The following is a 15943-nucleotide window of genomic DNA, read 5'->3' on the forward strand; positions in this document are numbered from 1 at the left end:
TCACATATATATATATATATGGTGCTACGTCTGTATGTGCGTGTGTGTGTGTGTGTGTGTGTGTGTGTGTGTGTGTGTGTGTGTGTGTGTGTGTGTGTGTGTGTGTGCGTGCGTGTGTGTTTGTGTCCATATGAACATGAAAGAAAATTGCTGGTTATGAAATGCTTGCTACAGTAATGTGTGTATATGTGCATATATATATATATATATATATACGTATATGTGGGTGGGTGTATATATGTGAATATATATACGCGTGTGTGTGTGTGTATGTATGTATGTGTGTGTGTGTGCGTGGCATACTTGAAAATATGCATTCTTATCAAATAATTAATACCTGCAAGATATTTCTGAAACGGGTAAGGTTGGCATTTATAATGAAATGATATGATAATACGGAAGAATAGATTATTCATTATAACCTTCAAACGATGTAATTAACCCATTGCAAGGTCTAGAATTAGTTACAGACAATTCTAAAGATTTATACTTTGTCGTTTCAAAAGAAAAATACAATATATTTAGTATCAGATGTAAAAGATTTAGAATTTCAAAAATGCTTGGTATATATCAAATATAAATTATACTATTGTCTCAATGCAAAAAAAAAAAAAGAAAAATCAAACAAATAGGAAGTAGTTGATTTAAACTTTTCACTGGAGAAACAGCTTCATAGGTAAACTGAAATATTTACAAATTAGGAAGGAAAATGTTTATTTTCTTGGAAGGAGACAAAATCTACTTTTGTATCAAGTTTATGCAAAGTTTTGTAGTGTTAATAAACTCTATTATCAGTGAAAGTAGATTGCTATCATTTATTGATAATGCATGGAACTGTCTGAATCGAACCAATGTGAAAGACTCGAATGATCAGACACTTAAATCATTTTCTCCAGAGTTCTGCATTCTAACAAATATAAACAAAAGTAAACTCATTATTACTACTTTGCATTGTAAAATGTTGGTTAGTTGGATTGAACCCGATGTATTAGTGTTATCAGCGTGATGAAATAAAACGTTGACTGGCGATATATAGAGTAGTTATATATAGAGAGTAATGTTTTATTTCGTTTTACTTCTCTAAGTGTTTGGATATCAATTCTCTTGGCATGTTTTATCCCATCATTTACTAGTGAAGATGGATAATGTCTCTCGACGAGTACGGCTTTCAGTTCATGAAGGCGTAGGTCCCGAGTATTTGCATCAGACACTTTTTTACAAATCTTTTTCACTAAATTGAAAAGGATATTTATTTAAACATGTTTCGAGTGGCACCAGGTGGATAATAGGCATCGCTTCGAGACTGTGGCTTTATAATAAATGTTGGTTTCCATTTGGTTATTGACTTTTTTTATTAAAATATCAAGAAATAGAAGTTTCTCTTTACTGTATTCTATTGTAAATTGCATGTTAAATCCTTAAGCAGTGATTTAAATTCGAACAGTTTATAATACTTTCCTTTCAAATCATAAAGCAGTCATCCAGATATCTTTTCCAACTTACTGGGATGTTCGAAATTTCATTTTAAACAAGCACTAAGATTCAAAAGTAAGACGGTGAACAATACTGCATACAAAACAAATCTGTTCCCCAAGATATAGACCAATAATGCAAAGCGAACACATAAAGCGTTGTGTGAGAAATCTCCAACCAAACTTCAAAGTTTTCCCTTCATATCAATACTATGGAACAAAATCTGCACAACAACTGTTATATAAAAACTACGTTTACTGAAAAGCATCAACTGCGCCTTAATATGATCATATAACCAATTTTGGAGTATGTACATATTTTAGTTTATACATATATATCATTTTAATCTATATATAATCAATTTACTTCCCACGAAAATGGTAATTACCACTCTTCAGCTTCTAATTATAATGATCACCTACTAACTTGGTTAAGATTTCTTTAACCTTATTTGCAAAATATCTGTTCTCCTGAGTAGGATGAAAACTAATGATTGCATGAAATTATGACTTGATCAATTACTACATAGTTATGATTACCACATGCGAAACCAGTTGTCGACTATGTATATATATATATATATATATATATATATATATACATAGTCGACTGGGTTCGCATTGGTAACCATAACTACGTGTATATATATTTATATATATATATATATATATATATATATTCAACATAATTGATACACACACACCCACACACATACACACACACATTCTTTAATTCTCTTACTTGTTTCAGTCATTAGTCTGCGGCCATGCTGGAGTACCACTTCGAACGAATCGACCCCAATACTTATTTTCTAAGTCAGGTCTATCGGTTGTTTTTACAAAACTGCTAAGCTAGGGGACGTAAACAGATAAACACCGGTTGTCAAGCGATATTAGGAGACAAACATAGACACATGGACACACACAAACTCACACACACACTCACACTCACGCAAAAACGCACACACATACACATACATGTGTGTGTGTGTGTGTGTGTGTGTGTATGTGTGTGTGTGTGTGTGTGTTTATACAAGTGTTGTTGGTGATTTCTTTTCCTTCTTTGAACTTTTCACTTTCTCGTTTCCGATGAAGAATTATGCTCGAAGCGTCAAAAACTCACTCTTCTTGCTGAGCGTCAAACTAATAAATTCTTTGTGCACGTCCTTTTGGCATCTGTTAATTTTGTTATCCGTTCATTTGAATTGATCGTTCCTTTGAATTAACTGTGAGAGAGAGTTTGAGTGTTTGTTTGTGTGTGTGTGCGTGTGTGTGTGTGTGTGTGTGTGTGTGTGTGTGTATGTGTGTGTGTGTGTGTGTGTGTGTGTGTTTAAGACGGGGTTCTTTCAGTTTCCGTTTTAAAAAATGCTCACAATGCTTTGGTCGACTCGAGGCTATAATAAAAGATACTTGACCAAGCTGCCACGAAGTAGACCTGAGTCATGTTGTTTGGAAGCAAACTTCTTACCACACAGTTGTATTTATAATGAGAGTAAGTGAAGTTGTTTGCAAAGATATTTTTATATATGATCAGACAAACCAGGTTATTTGTGGTCTTCTGGCTTGCTAGAAATAGTATCGAAATGTCCTTCAAATTGTCTCTTAGCGATTTCCGATTGGCAACCTCTACCTTAGCAAAGTTATATATATATAGAGAGAGAGAGAGGGAGAGAGAGAGAGAGAGAGAGAGAGAGGGAGAGAGTGAGAGAGAGAGGGAGAGAGTGATACATAAATACCTACATAAAGATACACATACACTCATAGTTATGTATGTGTATATGTATATATGTGCATGTATATATATATATATGTGTGTGTGTGTGTGTGTGTGTGTGTGTGTGTGTGTGTGTGTGTGTGTCAGTGTCAGATAGAAAGAGAGAGAGAATGAGATAGAGTAAGAGATAATTTAGTGTAAATGGTTATCTCAGAGTTGTGAAATAGTCTTCATTCCAAATCAATTAATATTCAAAATGGTAATGTAATTTATTCATAGTGGAAATCCGAATTGTGTGATAATGAATTTATTCAATTTGCCTTTCTCTGATTCATTTCATAAATCTTATATTATTATTTATAGTACGTAGATGGCGTGTAATAAACTTCACTGGATGGACTATTTTTATTGGTAGAAGTTAAGGGCGTCAAATTGCTAATGTTACATTCCATATGGAAGTGAGCGTCTCGATTTCTATTCCCGTTTCAAGAAATCATCTTGCATTCAAATACATGGATCGTACTGAAATGGGATCTATTCAACTGAAGCTGAAATTTTCATAATCTAATAGGAGGAAATTGTTGCTGCTATACTTTTTCTATCCCAGTTTAGTCCTGATTGAACAGATCGATGATCAGTGATGTCCCAATGTTTTTGAAGGTATAATGTACATAGATCAACATTAAGTAATGTATCTAATTTGTAATCGCTAACAGACAATTTGGATACTATTTCTAGCTAGCCGATGAATCATGAAAAGGCTCGCATATTGGATCATATATATAAAAAATACATTCTAAGCAATTGCAGTAATTCATTACAAAGTGGCCCGCGCTCTTAACCACTACGCCATATGCCTGTGGGCACACAATACGTACAATGTTGCATAACGAATTGAATTTTCATCCGTGGAGACCCCGTTGCATGCAGGGGCTAAGACCTGAAGGGACGAGGTGGACCTCATGAGTGGCCTCCAAGAAGTCCAGATCTCACTCTGTGTGATTTTTATCTGTGGAGTCCCACAAAAGAGGAGATATAGAAGAGAAAATCTCGCATACTGGAGGACTTGCTGACACGGATTCAGGAGGTTCTCAATGATATACCAGAAGACGTCCTTCAGAAGGTTGTTCATTCTATCCCTGGCTGTTTGAGGAAACTGGGGTCACCGGTGCTTACGTTGAAATATGAAGATTTACTTTCATTTTTCCATGTAATAAAGAACATGTATCACTTGTTTCAATAAATTTGTAAAAAGGAAAATGGATTTTATTTCCAATTTTTAATACCTACTTACTACTCACCCACCCTGTATGTATATATATGCGTGTGTGTGCGCATTTATATATATATAAAGAGAGAGCGAGAGACAGGGGGGAAGATGTGTTTGCAAGTGCGGGCCTCTATTTATGTGCTAACATATTAAATGTACGCTCGTAAATATATTTGCATTTTATCTATCAACGTTCTGTTTCAGTGCTTGAGCTAATCAATATGGTTGGCCTCCAAAATTTAGTGGTGAGCATTCTTTACATGCAGTTGCATGATGTTATCTCTTTCTCTATAGAAAGTGGATGAAGCAAACATTTCTGATGGAGAGATAATGACTAGGCAACACGTCATGGTACACCACTGCGATTAGAGAGAGAGAGAGAGAGAGAGAGAGAGAGAGAGAGAGAGAGAGAGAGAGAAGAGAAAGGGGGCGGAAGGAAGACAAAAGGAAAGACAAAAGGGGAGATAGACAGACAGAAACAGATGCACAGGAAGAATGAAGAAAGTAGAGAGAGAATTTTGTGGTTTCACAAACGTTTTATTTGCACATTTACCAGGCTTCTTTTCGTTTGTCTAAATCTGTTTTGTAATAATAACAAAATTGACGTGAATAATGATGCAGGTAAAATTTTAATTGCTTGTAATATATAGGCATTAGGCCTGGAATTCTGAAGGAAGTGGCTAGTCGATTACATCGATCGCATTTCTTAACTGTCATTGTATTTTATCAAAACCGAAAGGATGAAAGGCAAAGTTTACGTAAATGAAATTTAAACGTAAGTATAAGGAAGAAATGCTGATATTCAAATGATTCTGATAATCGAGCATTGATAGAAATCCTTATTTGGCAGAATCGTGTCTGAAAAAATCTTTTGGTTTATGTCTTATAGCTTATACGTTCTGTGTTCAATTTCTTCCAGTTTCAGCTTTGACATTTATCCCACCGATGTCGATAAAATAGAGCATCAGCTAAGTGCTTAGGTGAATTGAATCCTGGAGACTTGCATGCGTCAAACATCAATAAGTGGAAGCTACCCTCGCGGCGGCCTACAGCTGCACGAGAACGGGGGGAAGGTGACGAGCAGGGTAGCCAATTTCTCTCAGAAATGGGCAGAGGAAGCTGTCCCTGGAAGTTCAGGCGGAAATGGTGAATGCGTACATTTTTTGCGCCATCTATTACCGCCTGACCGTCGTCCCTTGCCCTCCTTCATGGCTGACCAAGCTGGATCGCTTGCTTTTCCACTTTCTGCGGTGGGGAGTGTTCTGCTCGTCAGACGGTCTACCTGCTATCAACAGCCACTGAGTGGATGACTGGGCACGCTGTGGCTAATGATGCGCAGACACGCGCTGAGGCCACGACATCTCCAACATTTTCTTAACAGTAAACATGTGTGGTCGTTTGTCAAGCAGGATTTTCCGCAGCTCGTCTCATTGACGCAGACCAAGAAAGACAGCTTGGCAGCAGAAGTGTCGGCAAGTACCCACAACTTTCTGTAAGTCGGGAAACGTGGTAGGTGGAATTTTTTATAGGGGATTAATGGTGGGCAAGAGCGACGACGTCCTTGGGGAAACTCTGGTTGTCGGAAAAGATCAAGTAATTGATCTGTTCCGGAGTATTTTCGGGCCAAAGCCTATAGATAACTTCCAGAAATCCCTGACCTGGCATTGCTACCGGGGAGCTCTGCTGGCTCGACACAAGCTCTACAGACACGGTAGTACTCTCAGACGGACCTGTCCGAGGTATGCACAGGGCGGCGAAACCCTCCTGCACGCACTCGTCCAGTGTCCGTGCATTTGTCGAATAGCTGTTATCGTCTGTATGACGGATCCAGATATCAGCCGAATCCACCCTGAAGATTGCCCCGCCGCCTTCCTTTGTCCGGGAAGGAAAGGCAGTTTTCCTCTGTTTGGTGGCTATGGCGAAGGAGGTAGTGTGGTGGTCGAGACTGAAAGGACTGAACACAGATACTTTCCTCTTCGGTCAATCCCTCATCAACTTATTCAAGTCACACTTGAAAAGGAAAGTGAGGGTAGAGAGGGAAGCTTTGCCTCCCAGTAAATTTATTGAAAGGTAGGTGTATGTGCTGAGTATTGCTTGTGTGAATGGGACTACTCTTAAGTTTCGTTTGTAAACAAGAGGAGTTGAGAAGGAGAGAGGAACCTGCTGAAGCGCACGTGACGGTCGGGATAACCAGTTTGTTTGAGGTTCTGCGGTTTTCCCTGTGAGGAGCTCTCCCTTTTAGGGGATTCTTTATTGTTTAATTGTTTTGTTATTTGTTTTTTGTTATTGTATACATAGCATTGTTCAATACCTCCCTTGTGTTAAATTGTCCTTATTTGTTCTGTATTCAGGCCTTGTGGCCAATAAAAGAAATTATCGTTATTATTATTATTATTATTACCAAACAGTCATGATGTATTTACTTTTAATTGGATGTGTTTGTTTAATTCTACCATGAAACTACCACGTAGCAACCAAGACTATATATATACATTTATGATGTAAATAATAGATTTTAATGGTAGTAGTGACGCTCAATCGAAAATACATTAATAATACAGCGCGCTTTGTGAATTTAGACGAAGATCATGGGTAAAATAGAAACTAACATTTCGGTGATAATGATATGTCCGCCTAGAAAGGCAGGTTAAGAAACTGAATTTAAATCAGATAAAAAATAGTATTTCTACCTCACAGACGGAGAAACTGCTCGATTTTAACTGCCTGCCGTGTCATTGATTGAACAATAGCGTAACAGACTATTTCACAAACACATGAACATTTTACATTACCCTTAGGACAAAGCTGAACATTGTCGTTGGAGACAGAATTATTGACACAAATGCGTAGAATTTGTCTGCAGAGACAGCATTCAAAGTTCATTGTTAAAATACCATGTTGAACACATTATATCTCAGTCAATATGGAAAGGTTTTGTTTTTCATCAGTGTATGTGTATGTGTATATGTGTCAGATAAAAATGAGTAAAAGATAGAGAGAACGTGAGACATGGTGTTTGTTAGGGAGTGATGAGTCCGTTAGTAAGTAGAAAAAATTTCTCACTTAATTACAATTTGTTTGATCGAAGTTTTCGATTTGAACATTTTTGTGCTAAAAGCCAATATACATTCAAATTAGTGAATAACAACCAATGAAATACCAAAGAAGAAAGCCGGTTAATGATATAACTTCCGCACAACAAAACTGTTAATCGAATTAATAAGAACAGCACAATTCGCTTCTCAGGACACTGGAACGCACGTAACTATCGACATTATAAATTACAACAGTCGCTACATTAGCACACACTGCTCCATCCACACCAAGAACGAATGCGTTTTAGAATCTATATAACGATAACAAAATGGTTATACTGTCCGAAAGTAAACTTCATCGTTTTTCGAAATCTTCGACATAGTGTACCAAACGCTTGAACCGATGTAAGTAGCAGCCTGATCTTGCAGTCCGTTTTGGCTCATGTTGAGATGCAAGAGTAGATTCTCTGATCGTTTTTTAGCCCTTTGTCAAGGAATACAACTTTCAATTAGTCAATACTGACAGTCTGATGCCGGCCTACAATATTTAAAACGTAATACTTAGGCGTGTGGCAAACAGCTTTATGTGAGATCAAACACTGTATCTGAACTGCTTTACTGTAGAAACCATCGGCTACAAAATCATTAGAGTATTTTCGCTTCAGTTATTTTTAAATACTACCAAAACACTTCGTTATTCACATGGACTCGTGAATCTAGCATATTTCTCATTCAATAGACACACTTAGTCAAATCTTAGGGGCGTATATTCAGTGTTTGGATTGCTAGGAGTGGTCTCCTTCCGTTCAGGCAATCTAAGTCTAGCTCCAGATACCAGTTCTGCGGTGATACAACTTAAGTCAGCTGCCAATGTTGCCCGTATATATCAACGAATAGAGTTAAGTTCTTCGCAGATCCTAAACTTCAGCTGACGATAGATTCTCTCGTCTGTTATTTCGGCCTGAGGAGGAAAGGTTGTAGTGCATGTATGTCAACATCCACGTAGGTTGGCTGTTGCGACAAAAAGACCGTTTCAAACAGCAGTCCACGTTCAAAACGTGGTGTTTTTATAGTATCTAAAGAACTAATGAGAAAATAGGCTATTGTTTTTTTATAAACAATGATTTCTTCAGCCACAATATCTGAAGTCGTAGAAAGATGTTCAGGTAGATCCTCAGAGAAGACGTACTCGGCTTCCTTGCTATCAATAGCATAGATCATCTGCTATATAAAGCTGACATATATTATACAAGCACAATGGTCGGTAGCCTAATTTACATATTTGTTCTAACGATACTCATCATTAAGCATTTTTATATTCTGAACGTATCAGAAGAATTGAAATATATCTAAACATTATAAGACCTTACTGTAGGTTAAATAAGAATGTAAACATATTATTTCTATGCTACTGGTGTGCAGGTTACTCAGATGAAACCTGACACCGGTTATTTCTGTGTCTGTGGTAATTTTTGTCCCTAAAGTGTCACAGACTATTGAATGTCGATTAACTGTTGTCAACATCACGCTCGCTCTTCATGTAGAATATCGAGTGAAAGTAAAGCTAGTTAAAGTACTCTCTTGACCTAAACTAACCAATGGAGGACTATTACTCTCACCCAAAAGTTTAGATTCTTGCTATTCTGATTTCGATATTTTGATAATGTAAACATATTCTGCGCCTGCGAATCTGAAAGTAATGTGAAGCTGAGTCAATTTGTCATTAAATGCATTCAACTCCAACTGAGCTGAGTGCTTCTTTCATTTGTTTATCTGTCGCAATCCCTGTAATAGTCTATCTTAAACGAAAGATAAACAACTGGAGATAGAGTGACTACTGCTGAGTATAGCAGCAGTTGTCACTCTACAAAACACTTAAATATCAACCAAAAGAATTTCAATTAACACACTTTATTGATAAAACGGAAAGTATGATAAAAGCATGAGCTAGAAAGTTATCTTCTTCGAGAATACTGCTGTCATTACAACCGCATATAAATTCAGCTTCAAATCACGAAAGTGTTCTCAGACTAAGAGCGAAGCGGATATATACATAAGCGTAATCTGAATGTCATCAGCTCTGATATCAGAAATGCTACACGACTATAATCAACTGGTTTCGCTGCATTGAGAATAAAGCATCCTTTAAATTCACGAGTTCGATATCGCAGATTTAGTCTTCCAGCCACTTTGGTTCAACATCCTCCCGTCACCACCACCATCAAATGCATCTACCCTCTCTACTGCTCTCCAAGCAACTCTTCCATCACGTCTTGTTTTTTTTTTTGTTTGTTTTTTTTTTTGTATCTCCAAATTCAACATTTCATTCCCCAGTGGCTTTCTCACTCATCCTACACTGATATTGCCAGTACAGAAGCAAACGTTTGGAATATTGAACTCACTACATCAAAAAGTTGCATTCCTTACTTGCACTTTAGACAGCAACACGGACATTCCAAAACCTTAATCACCTCAAAACTGTTACCAAACCGTGACTGTCTGTACCAATTGAATCATCCAACCACTGTCTCATCACAACATCTCCAACGCATCTAAATACTACACCAGGGCCCTACCACCTGACTATAAGGTATTTCAAATAAGCATGCTGGGCGGAACTTCACTAATTGTTTTGCCAATTATCTCTCACAATCCCATGATTCATTTCTGACCCATAAGAAACTGATCGATAAATGATTGAAACTATCCTTTTTGGTATTTCCTTCCACATTGAGACTCAACAAAAACTCAGAGTCAAAGTTTTCCAAGTGGAAAGTTTATCCGCGAGATCAGAAAAAGTTTTGACCATATTTGATATGCGAATCTCAAAGAGAAACTTTGGCATGTGGACATTATCCAATTCACATTGGAGCATGTATTAACGGAGATCCTTCTGTCCTACAGTTTATAAACTCTGCTATGCCCTGGACTTCAGTTTTGTCATCCACTCTTTTCTGTCAATACACCAATGAACCACTTGTCATTATAACAACGCCCACTCTTAAGTAGATCTTGCATCACAACACATCGTCCTCTCCAAAGCTGCACTGATTCCATGAACGTAGACCGCAACAGCATCTTCAAGTGAGGCCATGCAAATCTTGGAACTTTCAACAGCAAATAATAGTGATACTTCTCATATCAAAAAAACATCATTATACCAACGTCTCTTAAAAATAAGCTATAGATTACTAGATACCACACGGCTTTTCCAAATCTGAAGCTTCTGTATTACCTAGGGTCTCACCTGGCGAAACTATCTTAGTAACTGGTGCTTTTCTGCAGGTCAGTCATTACTTCAATTTCCATCAAAATACTGACAAGGCTCAGGTGATGCTCAAATTGGAGGATTACTCCAGTTTCTGGGAAGATGCTGCTGCTATGCATACAGACATTTTGTAAAGCATATTTGACTAATTGGCATAAAATAACACTCAGACATTCTCCAGCCTCTGGCCTGCCTTTTTCTAACGCTGAACGCTTGTCACTCTTAGTTAGTCAGTCTCATCTCTCATCCACTCTGGTATTGTACACTGAGTAGTATCGTTTGTTCATCCATGTTGTTTTTAAACCTCAGATCCAACACTAAGTCCTATGACTAGTTCTTCCTCCCCCAAACGGTCCTCTAGCAAGTAAAACACATTTATAAATCCCGCCAAAATCAACTTTGTCTTCCATCTCTTTTAGTTCAATACGTTGCAGTATATTCTATGGATCTTTGTACTTTGACAGTGACACATGTGACGACACTAGTGTCATGCTGTAGTGTAGCGGGCTTTGTCTTTCTTTGTCTTTCCTTTGGTACCATGAAGAGTGGAAATTTGCAATCAAAGACAACAATTGGTTTTCCGCTCTAAAAGAAAGTACCCTAGCTCCAGGTTGCGCCTTGATGATTAACTTTTCAAGTGCAGATGCATTGCCTCAAGCGACATCAATATCAAATTATCTCTCTGTTTTCCTGATGATAATTCCTAACGTTTCGTGTTCTTTACACTGGGTGGATAGAAGAAATTCAAATATTGATTTTTTTTTATTGTCCATACTGTGCTGACGTCATTGGTTTCCTCCCGCAAATGCATAAATATTATTTCTACCAATCGTTGGTAAAAGAAAAAATTGTTAACTTAAATATTTTGGCTTGCTCTCAAAAACAATATTTTGTGCGTTCTGCAAGAATAAATATTGAATATTTCTTGTGTTGGTTTAGGGTATGTTAATATTTCTTTTGTTCATTGGTTTCTTTTTCAGAAATCAATACTATTGTTGGCTGGTAGAATTTACAGAGCGTTTGATATAATGTATTGTTATGTATTTCAGATAAGATTCTTTATGTTAGGAATTCACTCCCGTCGGAATTGACTCGGATTTTTCATATTTCCGGGTTCGATAAAGTAAGCCACAGTCAAGTACTAGTATCGAATTAATCAAATACATCCCACAATTTTGTCTTCGTGCCCGTATTCTAGATCACTATAAATATATGATTAACCCATTACCTACAAGTGATCTCATATGAGATCACTTAAAAATCACAAATTTCGTAATTATCTGTCAATATTTACACATATCTAACCTTTTTGCTATATCTACTAAGTATATTTCTCTGATAATCAAATGAGGTTTGCTAATTTTTCACCCAATATCTCGTTTATTTCAATTTAAAATGTTATTTTGAAATGTTATTTTGATCATTCCAGGGAGTTTCTAAGGCTGTTTTATGCTAGAAATCAAAGTTTCATAAAAAGAATTCCAGTTAATAGAATTATGGGAGGTAATGGGTTAATATACACTCAAACATGTCAATCGCACGGTGTCGAATCAGAGGATATTTAAGCACAAGCAAAGAATATAGCTATGTTGCATTATCATTTCTACTTTATAAGTATTTCTATTACAAATTGTACAAGGTCAACATATATTAAAAGAAGGGAAATATGTATGCAGCAGGAATATAGCATATTATTAAAACGCGGTCTCTAAATTAATGAGCTCCTAAAGCGAAAAAGAATCGAAAATATACACTTACTGGTCGACGGTGTACTTCTCCTAAGATGCAGCTAAAGATGATGAACAGAATATTTCTAAAGACAAATGTTAGCATCAAGTTGCAGTGTATAAGAGTTCGAACACAATGCAGACTCCTGTAAATAAAGGAAAAATTACATGAATTCTAGAAAAATGTGCAAAACACAGCTAAATAATATTTCCAAGTATTTTTGAAATGATTGTAAGATTACAGTTATTCAATTTGTATTTCACGTAATCATTTTTGTTATACCTTTATTTAAGGTTTAAATTGCAATTAAGAATGTTTAAACAATCTCAAAAGCTACTGGAATATCAAAGAATATGCCGAATTTATTAACATTTTTATGTTAATCTTAGCAGATTCAAGTTAGCAATTTGAAAGTAGCACTATTAGAAGTTAATACGAATTTCCAGAAACGAATGCTCTCTTTGAAGTTTTTTCATTATGTGAGAGAACTTGCGCTTATTTGAAAGAAACAACGCGAAGTAAAAAATCATTATTTTTTTTTAGAAAATAATGATTTTTCATTAAATTACGATTAAGGAAATGTGACAGCGAATTTAAGTGCTATTTTTTCCCTGACAACTTTATGAAATTTGGATGAATATTGCTCATTCCGAGATTTTATAGGAAATATATTTCTTTTATTTTCTGTCAGTATAATCATTCGAATATGACAAGTATTCCAGAAATCTATGTTATTTTACTTGATATGAGATGAATTTAGATTCTAGGTTTGAGAAGAAATTAAGAAACTAATTAGGCGTTTAAAGTTATCTTTTTGTTAAATTAGATATATTACTAGAGCAATCTGGTAATCAATTTAGATCAATTAAGTTTTTGAGCTCTTCATTCCAGCCAAATACTCGTGTCTACTCAGAACCTTAAACAGTTCCTCTATTATATTAGTTTGTCATTAGCATTTAAATACTGGAGAATTGCTAATGAAGGCAAAGAATATGTTTATTTTCTGTTCCTGACATCCTGATTAATCTTCATTGTTTATTAAGATGCTGTTTAAATATTCATTCATTTCTCGTTTATGTGATCTTAATTATATACTCTTACTCATAATTAATGCTTTTAGACAATGACTTGTGTATATTGAAATAACTCTTAAAGAAAAGAACGTATTTCTTACACTATCATAAATAATTCGACGTTTTCTTTTCATCAAACTCTGCTTTAAATTACTCGATTTTCTGTGGACCAACACTGAGACCACTACTTTAAAAATGCTGGAAATAGTTTATTAAAAACATATGCTTTCCTTTCCTTTTTATATAACGTCTACCTTTGAGAATTTGTCGTCATTGACAACTTCCAATAACATAACGAATGTCCACGAAGTAGCGTAAAAAGTACGAATTTAAATTTATTTTTAATTTTTTTATTTCAATTTCAAGATATTTAGAATATTCATATCGAAACCTAGTTGCTGTTACATTGCATGAATAAATGCAATGAATATAGTAAGTTGCTAAATATTGTCATCTAAATTATATATGAATACAAGACAACGTATAGAAATACGAAATGAGAGTTTTCATGTTCTTCCAGACTATTGAAGAAATGTGTTATATGAACTGCACACAGGAAGCATAACTGCACCAAAGATTCGGTTCACTTATAATCTTGGCATTTCAACTTAAATAAAAACAGAAGCGGCGATTTTATAATCACTTCTAATCATGATTCTCGCATACTTTCAAAACTAGAATAGAACATTTATATTTTTAATACAAATCGTTATAAAATTAGCAACTGCATTAATTGATTATTCATATGTTGGTCTGCTTTTGATTTTGTATGAGCACTTGTAAACAATTGACTTAGATCAATTACAGTGTTCAAGAAGTTAATAGGAAATTTATGTGAACTTTGTAAAATGGCTTTATGCAAATGTTTGTAATGTTAATTGTTTCTCATTTAATTGTCTGTTTAGATGTAAGTATATAATTTCATTAGTGTTGCGATCGGCAACTGGATGAGACCAACTCAGGAACGGAAATCCTATCATTTGAAGATTAATTTGCTACACGTCGTGATTTGTGACATTCAAATGTACACCCAATAGATCTGTTTACAGATTTTGATGAGACAGTAACCAAATGTTCATGCTAAAATGCCAACATCATCATTGAAAAATGATCCTCTAAGCAACATTAATTTCCACCCACAATGCATCATTGGTTTTCTCATATCATATCAATACAAATAATGGCTTCTGTTTCTTCTCTAAAAATGAGTCAGAGATTGACATACATTGCAGCCGAAATCCTTAAAAATTGTTTTCATTCAATTCATTAATGTATTGTATTCGCAGAAGGTCTAATCATAGCAGAACTGAACCATACACACTTATTATTTGCCACCTTTTTTATAATTGTTCTCTCGTAAACATCTTGATAAATACTCATTATTAATATTCGTATTTATTCTTTTCTTTTCTTAGTTAATAGTGTAGATATTATTTTTAGCACAATGACTTGGTGTTCTTCAAACCTTATCTATATGAAAGTTTCGAAGTGTGTTAGGGCCAACTAGTACTATTGATTACTCTATTTTCATATTATATACCAATGACAAGGTTTAATTGTTAATTTCTATTCTTCTCAAATGTTATACAAAAGCGTTGGGCTGAACAGTAAACTATAATGAAACACACGTCAATTTAACAACACTGTTTCTACTTAACTCCTTACAATCTTATTTCTTTACTGCCCACAAGGGGCTACGCTCAGAGGGGACAAACAAGGACAGACAAACAGATTAAGTCGATTATATCGACCCCCAGTGCGTAAGCGGTACTTATTTAATCGACCCTGAAAGGATGAAAGGCAAAGTCGACCTCGGCGGAATTTGAACTCAGAACGTAGCGGCAGACGAAATACCGCTAAAAATTTCTCCCGGCGTGTTAACTTTTCTGCCAGCTCACCGCCTTACTTACAATCTAAAGACAACAAGCAAGGAGCTCTCTCACTTGCTTGAGAGGGGGGGAGATTTTCGTCGACTAATTGTCTGGATAATCTCAGTCGACATAGGTCTTCAGCTCAAAATTTGGCATAGAGTGGTACCGTATTAAGAAATATAACATTTTTCTTTTGGATATCCCCGAATAATTTAATTAGGTTATCGCACCCATTGAGATACCAATAATTATTTATTATTCTTAACACAGACATACTGTTATTCACGCACGAATATCTCCCTTTTTAATGATCAATTCCATCATTCTTACTAAAAGTTTATGCCAGTTAAACTGCAAATTATTTGCTAGGATATCATTTTAAAGACGAACGGATAACGTAGTTATTACTGATTTATGGAATAAACTTAACGAGATACTGAAACTAAGCTTAGGTTGCAATTAACCAACTATCATTATATAAGTAGTCAATGACATTCGCATTTAAATTGTTA

At 35.6% G+C, this 15943-nt stretch overlaps 1 protein-coding gene across 1 annotated transcript in view; it reads right to left on the minus strand.

The window, feature by feature from the left end:
• LOC106871453 (corticotropin-releasing hormone receptor 2) overlaps positions 1-15943 on the minus strand; it is a 294443-nt gene that overhangs the window by 114692 nt on the left and 163808 nt on the right. The window contains exon 5 of the mRNA XM_052971021.2: positions 12518-12632. Coding sequence (XP_052826981.1) covers positions 12518-12632 — 115 coding nt within the window. The remainder of the gene's footprint in view (positions 1-12517; positions 12633-15943) is intronic.

The sequence above is a fragment of the Octopus bimaculoides genome, chromosome 10, assembly GCF_046866305.1.
Source record: "Octopus bimaculoides isolate indiv1 chromosome 10, ASM4686630v1, whole genome shotgun sequence".
Taxonomy (NCBI): Eukaryota; Metazoa; Mollusca; class Cephalopoda; order Octopoda; family Octopodidae; genus Octopus; species Octopus bimaculoides.